Here is a 12,646-nt window from a genome sequence, read left to right as displayed (position 1 = left end):
TATCTTCTTTGCTCTCCATCTTCGGTCCGCCTCCCCCTCTCTCCCTATTTATTCCAGTTCCCTCCCCCCATCCCCCTCTCTGATGAAGGGTCTAGGCCCGAAACGTCAGCTTTTGTGCTCCTGAGATGCTGCTTGGCCTGCTGTGTTCATCCAGCCTCACATTTTATTATCTTGGAATCTCCAGCATCTGCAGTTCCCATTATCTCTGATAGTTATCGGAACCACTGCTTGAGACAGTGGGATGGCTGTTAATAGTATGGCCCATCTCACTATTGATAGTAACTTACAATGTGAAGTGCTATTGGTATTGCATAATTTAAAGCGAGGAATCAGGATTCATGACTAGAATTTATAAAAGAATTGAAGGAGCTGTTTAGCTCATCACGGCAGTGTCAACTCTTTGAAAAAACTGTCCATTTTATCATTCACCTCCCACCATAATCCTGCAAACTAACCCACTTTGAATATCTCTCAATACCTTTTGAAAATTCCTATGGAATCCTATTCTACCATGTTATCATATATTAACTACCCACGGCCGGGGTAGGGTGTTAGCTGCAAAAAAATTTCCTCATTTTTCATAATTTACCAATAATTTAAAACTTATGACTGCTGCTTACTGACCAACACAATCAACATAGAACATATAACAGTACAGCACAGTGCAGGCCCTTCGGCCCACGATGTTGTGCTGACCTATGATCCTAATCTAAGATCAAACTACTCTGCACACCTTTACATTTTACTATCAACCATGTGCCTATCCAAGAGTGACTTAAATGTCCCTAATGTATCTGACTCTATTACCACCCCTGGCAGCACATTCCACACACCCACCGCACTCTGTGTAAAGAACCTAGCTCTGACCTCTCCCGATAACCTTCCTCCGCTCACTTTAAAATATTTTCACCCTGGGAGAAAGTCTCTGGCTACGCCCTCATCACCCTTCACTCTATTTATGCCTCTCATCATCTTCCAATCTATCTAAGCCACTCATCACAATCAAGGTGAAGAAGTTTTTCCCTATTTGCTCATCATATTTTTTAAAGTATCTTGACTAGGTCTCCTTTTGGGATTATCATACAGAATCATTGAATTGTTACAGCACAGCCTGTTAAGTTTGAACCATTTCTTTGTAAGACCAACTCAGTTACTCATTCTCTCTGATCTCCTGTATTCTCTGTGCTACTCTACAATCTGTCCTTGCAGGTGCTTATTCAATTGCTTTCAAAAGCCCTGATTATATCAATCCCCACTATTTTCTTAGGCAGCGCATTACTGATCCTATCCACTTTCTGTGTGAAGAGTTTTAATGTGTGTCGCCATTAATTCTTCGGTCTTTTGTTTTATATCAATGTTTTTGACCCTTCTACCAAGTATAACAGCTTTTGTCTTTCTGTCTAGAGCTTCTTCATTTTACCAGCTCTATCAAAGCTCCCCTTAACCTCCTGAAGGAGAATAGCCCTTGCTCCTGTAATCTATCTTTGTAACCAAAGTCTTACCTCCCTGAAGCCAGTCTCCTAACTTTTGCCCTGAAGCCTTCCTAAAAAGCATTGCCCAGAACTGCCCACAGTACTCCAATTGAGGCTGAGTCAGAGTTTCTTAAAAGTTCTTCTTTGCTTTTATTCCATGTCTTTATTTCTAAAGCCCCAGAATCTTTATACCTCTTTAAACATTTTCTCAATCTGCTGCGCCACCTTCAAATGCTTCGAGAATACAGATTGAGAAAAAGAAAAAAAATTCCACTTATTCTCATGGCCACTAGATATTTCAGTGTATTTCTGGAGTGTAGTTGCTTTGCAATGTGTGGATTGAATGCATATACCACCCACCGGACCCTCTGATTCTGCACCTGCTTTAGAAGTGCTCCCTTTATTTGGTGTTTCTTCATTCTTCCTACCAAAATGTAAGACTGCACATTCTCATTGTTACATTTCATCTTCTGTGAGGATGTGCATTCCACCAGTCTGCTTGCGTTCTCTTGAAGCCTTTCACAATACTTGCAAGCCTTGTGTTATCTAAAAATTCCACAATTCTATCCTATACATCCAAGTTTATGTTATTGATATAAATCAAAAAGAGCAGTGATCCTAATACTGACCACTAGGGAACTCCACTATGTAACCCCGTTCCAGTCTAACAAACAACAGTTCATTGCGACTCTGTTTTCTGTCATTCTGCCATCCTAATGTCCTTGCTGCCACTGCCCATTTTATTCCATGGGCTTCATCTTTGATGCAAGCTTATTATATGGTATTTCATCAAATGCCTTTGAAAGTCCACAAAAAAATTATTAACTGCATTACCCTCATTAACCTTCCTTATTACCTCATGAAAAACATTTAGAGTTTCTGTGGGATCAGAAATAGCATGAATTCTCCTCAGGGCCGTACAAAAACCCTCCAGCCTATTGCCAATTGTTCCTGCTCCTTAACCCCGCCCCAGCCAACACCTGTCCTATCTGGATCTAAAAGTGGATCAGTTCACCTGGTTGCCATGTTGGGTGGGTGCCATTGGTGATTTACTGTAACACTGTGTGTCTGTGTCTGTGTGAGTGCTGGCGTGTGTGTGTGTGTGTGTGTGTGTGTGTGTGTGTGTGTGTGTCTGTTTATCTGTGTGCGTGTGCATGTGTGTCTGTGTGTGTGTCTGTGTGAGTGTAGGCATGTGTGTGTGTGCACGCGTGTGTGTGCATGTGGGTGTATCTGAGTGTGTGTGTGTGTGTGTTTTTCTGTGTGTTTATCTCTGTGTGTGTGCGCGTGCATGTGTGTCTGTGTGTCTATGTGTGTGTGTTGTTTATGTTTGTGCAGACTCGATGGGCTGAAGGGCCTCTTCTATGGCTGTATTAGCAGAAGTAGGCAAGTAAGCTTGTTGAGCCTGTTCCACCATTCATTTGGGGGGGGGGGGTTCTATTCCACTTTAAGAGAGGTAGAAAACATAGAAACATAGAAAATAAGAGCAGGAGTAGGCCATTCAGCCCTTCGAAGCCTGGTCTGCCATTCAGTATGATCATGGCTTATCATCGAATTCAGTCCTCTGTTCCATTTTCTCCCTGTACTGTGAGATTCATTTAACCCTTAAAAACTACATATAACTTCTTCCTGAAAATGTTCAATGTTTTGACTTCAATCACTTTCTGTGACAGAGAATTCCAAAGGCTCACCGCCCTCTGGATGATGATATTTCTCCTCATCTCAGTCTCAAATGGCCTACCCTACATCCTTAGACTGTGACCCCTGGTTCTGGGTTTCCCAGTAATCAAAGATGTCCTTCCTGCATTTAATCCTGTTAAAATGTTATAGGTTTCTTTGAGATCCTTGTTCATTCTTCTAAACTCCAGTAAATATAGTCCTAACCTAACCAGTCTCTGTTTCATATGGCAATCCTTCCATCCCATGAATTGAGGACATCAGTTTAAGGTATAAGAGAAAGAACACATGGGAAACTGAGGGGCAACTTTTTTTACACAGAGGGTGGTACACATGTGGAATGAGCTGCCAGCTGAAGTGGTGAAAGTGGGTACATTAACGACATTTCAAAGGTATTTGGGTGAACACATGGATAGGAAAGATGTAAAAAGAAATGGGCCATGTGCGGGGAAATGGGGTTAGTGTGGATGGATGTTTTGGACGGCATGGACCAGTTTGGGCCAAAGGGCCTGTTTCCATGCTGTAGGACTCTGTGACTATAGGACTCTGATCAGTCTGGTAAACCTTTGTTACACTTCCCCCATAGCCAGAACATCCTTCCTCTGTTAAGGAGACCAAGACTGCATATAACACTCCAAGTGTGGTTTCACAAAGGACCTGTACAATTGCAGCAAAACATCTATGTTCATGTACTCAAATCCTCTCGTTATGAACCCAATGTACATTTGCCTTTTTGGTCGTCTGCTACTCCTGCACGCTTACCCTCAGCAACTTGTTCAAGGACACCAAGTCTTGTTGCATCTCCCCTTCTCCCAATCTGTCGCCATTCAGATAATAATCTGACTTTCTGTTTTTGCTACCAAAGTGGATAACCTCATATTTATAAAGAATTTTATGGCACTGAAGCTGTGGTTTCTGTGTATCTTGGCCAATTGTTCCTCAGGTAACCAACACCACTAAAGCAACTAAATTGGCCATTGATTTTCATGCACATTGGGGGATGATACTGTTCTGTTTGCACTCCATGGAAGAATAATTTTGTGAAATTTTGAATATTATAATAAATGCAAGCGTTGTGTGGTTTTAAGGTAACATGTTTTCATTTGCTCTTGACAACCACAATGTCAGTAGAGGTTCCATCATGCCTTTATCCTCTTAGTGGAATGTCACTGTTGGGCATGCATGACTACTATCAAAATATGTAATCTTAAAAGTAAAAATAAGATTCATGTCTGATACTTGGAATGCACGGTTCTGATTGACTGGGCTTGACATCAGTATTTATGTCTGAATTTCAAAGGAGATGAGGAGATTAACTGGCTAACTTTCCTTTTTTTCATTAAAATAAAACAGAATTCGAGAAACCTCTGGACAAGTGAGAACAGTCAATAGAAAAACCTGGCCTGGATAACAGTATAAATGGGACAGTTTAAAGGGACTGGTGTTTGGCAGTTGGCTAATTTCATGTCAGATCTTGATAATTCTGATTCCTATTTATTCTGATATTTGATTGATGTTGAAGATTAGAAGAAATTAGTAGAAATGGTAAATATCTGTGCAGATTTCTCTCTCTCTCTCTCTCTCTCTCTCTCTGTCCCTCTGTCTCCCTCCCTCTTTCTCTCAATGTGCCAAATGCTGACAAATGGAAATAGATCTGAGATAACAAGGTGTAGAGCTGGATGAACACAGCAGGCCAAGCAGCATCAGAGGAGCAGGAAAGCTGACCTAATCTCAGATTCTCCAGAATCTGCAGTTCCCACTTTCTCGGAAATAGATCTGTTCAGGATATCTGGTCAGCAAGGATGAGTTGGGCCAAAGGGTCTGTTTCTGTGCTGTATAACTCTATGACACTATTTGAGGTTCATACAAAGTGATAACCGAAAGAATATTATGTAAACTGTACAGCATTTTCTACATCATAACAGTGAAGATAATTAAAAGTACTTTATTCACTATAAAGCTGTTTGGGATGTCCTGAGTGTGTGAGCTGAGGCTATTTAAGCATAGTTTTCTTTCTATGACTGTAACCACATTTTTAAGGTTAAAAACTTGCCTAGATCAGTAACTGTGACTCGCCTCTGAGTCAGAAGGTTACAGATTCAATCTTGGTCCACAGACTTGCGTACAGAATGCAGGCAGACCCTTCAGTGCAGTTCTGAGGAAGTGCCATCTTTTGGATGAGAATTTAAACGAAAGCCCTGCCTGCTGTCTCAGCTTGATGCAGGAGATGCCAAAGGCATTATTTCAAAGAAGAACTGGCTGCCCTTGACTTCCAGCCAAGATTTATTCCTCAACCAGCATGACTGTAAGCAGATTTAGGGAGGCAGTTACAGAGCTTAAAACCTAAGCGGGAATTGCAAAAATATCAGAAGCTCTGCATTGCCTTGCTAAACCACTCAACCTGTCCCACCCTCTCTTCTTACAACAACATACCTTTTTAATAGCTGCCTAATATCTCCTAATGTGGTTCAGAGTTGAATTTCATTTGATAGCAGTCTGGGAAGTGTTTTAGCATGTTAAGGATGCTATACAAATGCAAGTTTGTTGAAGTAGAGGTTGGCCTGAACACATTAACTTATTGTTGATCCCCAAAGTCCCCACTTTCTGACTGTTCCCCTTCTGAACTGGTAAGGGAGACTTTTGGCAGTTTCTGTTGGCTGATGTATTTAATATACTGTCAGGCAAGCCTCTTCTGCAACATTTGTGGTTCTATCTATATCTTCCTGTTTTTCTGTCTCCCTCTGCTTTGAATATCTTCCTGTTTATGTTGTAAAGTGAGATGTTAGTTGGGCACAAATACAAAAGAAATTTTGCATTGGCCTGAAAAAGTAAGCCAGCAAACATTGAACTGCACAACGTAGCAATGTTTCATTTAGTAGTGCCTATACTAATGGGCCAAGTAAATCATTAGTACTGTTTGCCCAATATAGATAGCTAAGTATGGAGATGACCTAGGACAGTGAAATTTACAGGGAACTGCATTGAGATTCTCTGTTTTATTATCCACAGGTTTCTGAGAAATTAAAAATGAATGCATTAACAACTAAAGATAGCATGGCGGTAGGCTGCCATTTGAGCCCTGCACACTTCATGTAAGTTTCCAACCAGCTGGAACTTTACTGACTACATGTGAGCCCCTATCGCTGGCACCAAACCTGATAAAATTTACCTTTGTGTGCATGTCAAGTGCTGGTCAAAACCATGTCAAATTTGTGACAAAAATAAGCTTACTAGTGATCCCAGCTGCAAAATGTGGGAAGTGTTCACTTCAAACATTGACATATTTCTTACCTTGAATAACAGAAAAATATCAGGGATAAGAACAAGACCACAGTTGACTTGAAGCTTCTTATCAGATGATGTTTGTGCTAAGTACTCATGAGTTATGTGACCTCACCTCAATCTTATGATAAAACCACAACCTTTGAACCAGGTCATTCATCTCATAAATACCCTTCTTAATTCCACTGCAGGCTCATGAGAAAATGCAGACACAGTGCATCTATGGAGTTCATTGTCTTTTGACTTTTGCTAAATTGGCACATTTTTCTGACATTTCAAACATGCCAGTGAAGGTAAAAAAAAATTTTATCTCCTTGTTTGTAGAAAGTGTAAAACATTCAACATGGCTGACAGCCACACCAGAGAAACTAAACTTACAGTTCCTCCCCTACTCAAATTGTTAGGCTAGGAAAATTGGATTCTGTGTTTATCGATCAAGTAAAACATCAATTCCACATTTGTGCTATTAGGAAGATTTAACATTCAATATGATGATCAACTTCTCAGATACTAAAGCAATGTATGTCCATACAAAGCAAGGCTTGGACAACATTGTAGCTAATAAATGGCATGGGGCATTTTCATGCCACATACATGTCTGTCAGTAAGCATCTCCAACAAAAGAAGATCTTTCCTTGGCATTCAATGACATTTGGCAGAGCAGAATCAGTGGATTGAGTCCTAGGTCTGATCCTATGTCTAATGGTCTTACCATCACTGAGTTTCTCTCACTACCAACAGAAATTCAATGGACGAGCCGTACAAATATTGTGAAATCTGAGGTGAATAACTCACCTTTTATATTTCAAAAGAACCTAGGGGTGTAATGAAATATTCCTGCCTTTTCTGGATGAGTATAGCCCCAAATACACTAATGATGCTCAATAGCATTCAAGCTAAATACTGGCTCAAGCCCCATTCACCGACCTAAACATTTACTCCCACCACCATAGACAAGTAATGGCAGCAGTCATATAATGATACACTGCAGTAACTTACTGCAGTTCCTTTAGCATCACTTTCCAAACCTGCAATCTCAAAAATAATGTCCTCATAGCCCTACTCTCCAATTTGAGAGAGATAACAGGTAGTAGTTTAACCTGAGGGTCACCACATATCAGGTGAGGAGGAGATGTTGAGAAGGAGAGTCCTGCATGGTAACCTCAGCCAGTTCATTAACTGAACTTGTGCAGTTACTGTTGTTCTGCATTGCAAACCAGCCATCCAGGCTAACTGCAGCCCCTACCATTAAGGAGGACACAGACAGCAGATGCATAACTGCAAGATTTCTCCAAGCCACACACCATCAGTTTCCAACACTTTTGCCATTCTTTCACTGCCCCGGGTCAAAATGTTGGGCCATCAAAGCTGTGGGTGTACCTACACCGCATGGACTACAACATTTCAAGAAGTTGAGTCACCACCGTATTCACAGGGATGTTTAGGGATGGGCAGAAAATGCTTGCCTTGTCCATTATTCTCAAGTCACGGTGAAGAATAAGAATGAACTAGAGAATTATGGAATGATTTAAGCACTGAAAGGAAGCCATTCAGCCCATTGTGCTCTGCCGGCTCCCTGCAAAAACAACTCTGCTGTTCTACATCCCAAATCCTTTCCCTGTAGCTTTTTTCAGTTGGTTGTCTAATGCTCTTTTAAAGGTCCACTTGAAACCATCTCTGTCATGGTTTCAAGCTGTATTTTTCAAATCCTAACCTAACCTCTCTATGAGGAGAACTATTTCACTTTCCCCTCCTCGTACTGCAGAATTAACCTCAAATGGGTGATTGTCTGTTTCTCAACATTTCCACCAACAGAAACAATTTCTCTCTATTTATTCTGTCTACACAGCTCATGATTTTGAATACCCTGTTCAAATGTCCTCCCTACCTTCTCTTCCTTAAAAAGAATGACACTAGTTTCTCCAATCCATCTGTCAGTTGAAGTCCTCATCTCTGAAACCATTTTTGTAAATGTTATTTTGCATTCTTCCTGAAATGTGAAGTCCATAATTGGACACAAAATTCTATTTAGGGATGAACAAATAATATAATTAATAAATTAAACACGTAGATAATGAACTTCAATAACATTAATCCAAATTTCTTGCTTCAGTATTCTTGTACCTCCATTTATAAAGCCTATGACCCTTCCTGTCTGTTTCAACCACTTTTGCGTCATACTCTTTAACATTTTGCTGCTAAGGTTTTATTAATGCTGTAGCAGCATCACAGGGTGGCAGTTTGGAGTTTTAGACCGTAATTGTGATACTTAAAAGCTGATAAACAAATCTAATTTAATCTCATTTGCCCAATGCTGGCCTTGGTTTCCCCTGTGGGGAACTAGCCTGAGTCAGGATATCCGAAGGTCATTTAGAGGTTAATTGCAGAGAGAAGATTCTTGGGAATGGCAGCTGCTTGTAAAATCCCAGTTCCTCACCTGGGGAGAGATCAGATTATCAAGGTCAAAAAAAGCAACAAGAAGGTATTCGATCGCACAGCTGCCGATGTTGAAAATAGGGAATGTACAAGGGGTCAGAGGAGGACCCTCATATAAAGATCTCGGAGGCTTGGTCAACATTAGAGAGACAGGGAGATGCGAGGCCATGGAGGAATTTGAAAACAAGCATGAGAATTTTTAAGAGGAAGTATTGTTGGACTAGGGTCATTATTACTCACGGAGGTGATAGTGTAGGGTGGAGGAAGACAGCAAAGATGAGTCTAAACTTTGACCTGTCTCAACCAGTTTTCTGGGTTTAGGTAAATGCAGCGTGTTCTCCAAGATATGCTTCTATATCAAACAAACACAAAGTACACTTGAAGGGAGTTAGGATTTTCACTCATTTGGGCATCCACGTCATCATTTCTGTTCCCAGAGCAAGGACGCTTTGAGGACCAGAACACCTAGCAGAGACCTTGCAGATGCCCTGAAGCCATGTCTGAAACCCCAATTTGAAAAGAAAATGAACTCTTAATGAAGTAATTTCTTTTTATGCTTATTGTAACTCAAAATGGCACCAGATTGTGACAACAAAACACTGTTCACTGTATCTTCCAGTTACATACGACAATAAATCATTCATTCACTCACTCACTCGTTCATCGTGTGTCAAACATGATGACTGGTTTCATTTAATTAGGTGTTAACAGTGGATTAACCACAATGATTAACAAACAAAGGAGAGAAAGAATCATAACTTTCCTGTCAAGATGGTATCAGAATAAAGTGCTCCAACCCGAGATCCTCTGCTCCTTCTATTAGTTCTCGCTTCGTTCTCTTTTTGGTGTTTTCCCCATCCTGGTGTTCATCTCCCCTGTGACAGGCCTCAGCCTGGTCTACCAGCTGATCTAGCAGCTCGTGGTGGGTTCCGGCCTGTTCTCTCAGCAGCTCGGGGTGGATCCCGGCCTGGTCTCTCAGCAGCTCGGGGTGGATCCCAGCCTGGTCTCTCAGCAGCTCGGGGTGGATCCCGGCCTGGTCTCTCAGCAGCTCATGGCGGATCCCAGCTTGGTCTCTTGGCAGCTCATGGTGGATCCCGGCCTGGTCTCCCAGCAGCTCACGGTGGATCCCAGCCTGGTCTCTCAGCAGCTCATGGCGGATCCCGGCTTGGTCTCTCGGCAGCTCGTGGTGGATACTGGCCTGGTCTCTCAGCAGCTCATGGCGGATCCCGGCTTGGTCTCTCGGCAGCTCGTGGTGGATACTGGCCTGGTCTCTCAGCAGCTCATGGCGGATCCCGGCTTGGTCTCTCGGCAGCTCGTGGTGGATACTGGCCTGGTCTCTCAGCAGCTCATGGCGGATCCCAGCTTGGTCTCTCAGCAGCTCGTGGTTGATCCTGGCCTGGTCTCTAAGCAGCTCGTGCTGAATCCCAGCCTGGTCTCTCAGCAGCTGGCGGTGGATCCAGGCTTGGTCTCTTGGCAGCTCGTGGTGGATCCCGGCTTGGTCTCTCAGCAGCTGGTGGTGGATCCCGGCCTGGTCTCTCAGCAGCTCACGGTGGATCCTGGCTTAGTCTCTCAGCAGCTCGTGGTGGATCCTGGCTTGGTCTCTTGGCAGCTCTTGGTGGGCCCCAGCCTGGTCCCTTGGTACTTCACGTGGATCCCAGCCAGGCCTCATGGCGGCTCTCAGCCTAGTGCCTCAGTGGCTGCTGGCAGCGTCTTGGCTCAGTGTGCGAGTGGATCCTGCCTGGGCATGTTCCCGAGGTACCAAGGGAGATCAGAGAGGCAGTAGTTCCAGCAGAAGTGACAGTATCTGTGGCGATGGCATCAAAAACAGAGAGCTGAGGTCTCCCCATGAGAGTGAGCTAAGTGGAGGACTCATCAAAGACTGCTGAATTTTTAACTTATATCTTTATTTTCCTAGTTTAAACTACAAAAGACTTTAATGTAAACTATTACCTATTTCTTTACTTTTCTACCATTCTTTGAAGTTATGTTTAACTTTTTAACTCTTGCTTCTCTTACTACTTTGTGTTGGTACCTAAGAAGATGCTCTGTGTGGCGACATTATACAATTATCACTGTACTTCTGTACCTGAGTACACGACAATAAAACCTAAATCTAAAGTGTTGTTGATCCTGATTAAAAAAAAAGAAAATAAACTTGCATTCCTATAACATCATTCACAACCTCAGGATCTTCCAAAGTATCTTACAGCCAATGAAATATTTTTGAAGTGTGATTGTTATGCCGGAAATGTGGCAGCAATGTTCTGCTGGTAATAATGAGATGATGGCCACATAACCTCTCCTAGATTCGGAAAAAATCTGCCGTCCTGAATTTGGAGAATTGTGCCTCAGAATGTGGTGGAGATGGGTGTTCTTTTAACAAAGACATCGTTAGGTTCTTGGTAGGCCAGGTTTTTGGGATAGATCAGAACTTGGAATTAGAAATACAAACATATCAGCTACCATTTTATTGAACAGGAGAGCAGTCATGGGAGACAGAGTGGTTGACTTCTCCTCCTAGTTAGTGTCTTTGCACGTTCAGATAATCATCAGATTGACTTCTAGAAATCTTAGGTATAAGGGAATGGCATACATCAATGAGGAACAAGGAACAAAAGTGGACCACTTATCCCTATGAGGCTGCTCCACCTTTCAATAAGATCAGGGCTCATCTGATTTTGACTTCAACTCTATGTTGCTGCTTAGCCTCGATAATCTTTCATCCCCTTTGTAACCAAGAATCTATCTATCACTCCCTTAAAAATATCGTTGTATGTTGTCATTCTCTTATTTATGTCTACAAGACAGTCATTCTTATCCAGAGGAGATGGTAGAAGCAGATACAATAGCAGTGTTTAAGAGATAGCTACGTGAATGGAGGGATGTGGGCCACATAGGGGCAAAAAGTTTCTAATTTAGAAAGGCATGATGTCTTTGGGCAGCACAGTAGCTCAGTGGTTAGCACTGCAGCCTCACAGCGCCAGGGACCCGGTTCGATTCCAGCCTCGGGTAACTGTCTGTGCGGAGTTTGCACATTCTCCCCGTGTCTGCGTGGGCTCCTCCGGGTGCTCTGATTTCCTCCCACAGTCCAAAGATGTGCAGGCTAGGTGGATTGGCCGTGCTAAATTGCTCATAGTGTTCAGAGGTGTGTAGGTTATAGGGGGATGGGTCTAGGTGGGATGCTGCAAGGGGCAGTGTGGACTTGTTGGGCCGAAGAGCCAGTTTCCACACTGTAGGGAATCTAATCTAATCAATGTGTTGGCGCAAGCTTGATGAGCCAAAGGGCATGTTCCTGAGCTGTTCTTTACTTTGCTTGTTGATACTATTGGCTGTGGAGCTCTTGAATGCCATATGATCAAGCCTCATGGGTGAGGACTGACCTCCAGATACTGATAATTGTACTGTATCCATTAGCCATACAGCGGCAAGAGTTGCTTCTTTAAGAACTGTAGGGGAGGTGTTAAAAAGTGGAGAGGGACTAAAATATACATCATCTTCCGAACGAGGCATGAAAAACATGTTAAGTGAAAAAACAGCCAATAATGCCTTGTAACTTACAAGAGGGTGTGAGGGAGTGACAGTGAATGTTGTGCTGGAATTCCCTTCTCCTGCCGTGATGGGATTACTGTGAAAGCAGCCGTGCACAACACCCTGTGTGGCATTCACCTCTTCTAATAGGAGTTCGGGCTTTCCATCCTCTGCAAACATTTTAACGCCAAAGGAAGCCATGGCCCCTTCTGCCCACAAAGTGAAGTCATAGCTGTGAACACAACCTGCAAGAA

The 12,646-nt window shown here is 42.6% G+C and overlaps 1 protein-coding gene and 1 long non-coding RNA gene across 4 annotated transcripts in view; one reads left to right on the top strand and one right to left on the bottom strand.

Moving 5' to 3' along the window:
• The window catches only part of LOC132210780 (uncharacterized), a 90,870-nt gene that overhangs the window by 24,378 nt on the left and 53,846 nt on the right, over window positions 1–12,646 (top strand). The window lies entirely within an intron of this gene.
• Window positions 1–12,646, bottom strand: part of LOC125461945 (spondin-2-like) — a 43,403-nt gene that overhangs the window by 28,789 nt on the left and 1,968 nt on the right. Inside the window, exon 2 of the mRNA XM_048551340.1 lies at window positions 12,423–12,637. Within this exon, the coding sequence (XP_048407297.1) occupies window positions 12,423–12,637 (215 nt within the window). The remainder of the gene's footprint in view (window positions 1–12,422; window positions 12,638–12,646) is intronic.

This window comes from Stegostoma tigrinum, chromosome 20 (assembly GCF_030684315.1).
Source record: "Stegostoma tigrinum isolate sSteTig4 chromosome 20, sSteTig4.hap1, whole genome shotgun sequence".
Lineage (NCBI taxonomy): Eukaryota > Metazoa > Chordata > Chondrichthyes > Orectolobiformes > Stegostomatidae > Stegostoma > Stegostoma tigrinum.
Note: the sequence above shows the minus strand (reverse complement) of the source record. Positions and strands in the feature narration are given on the sequence as shown.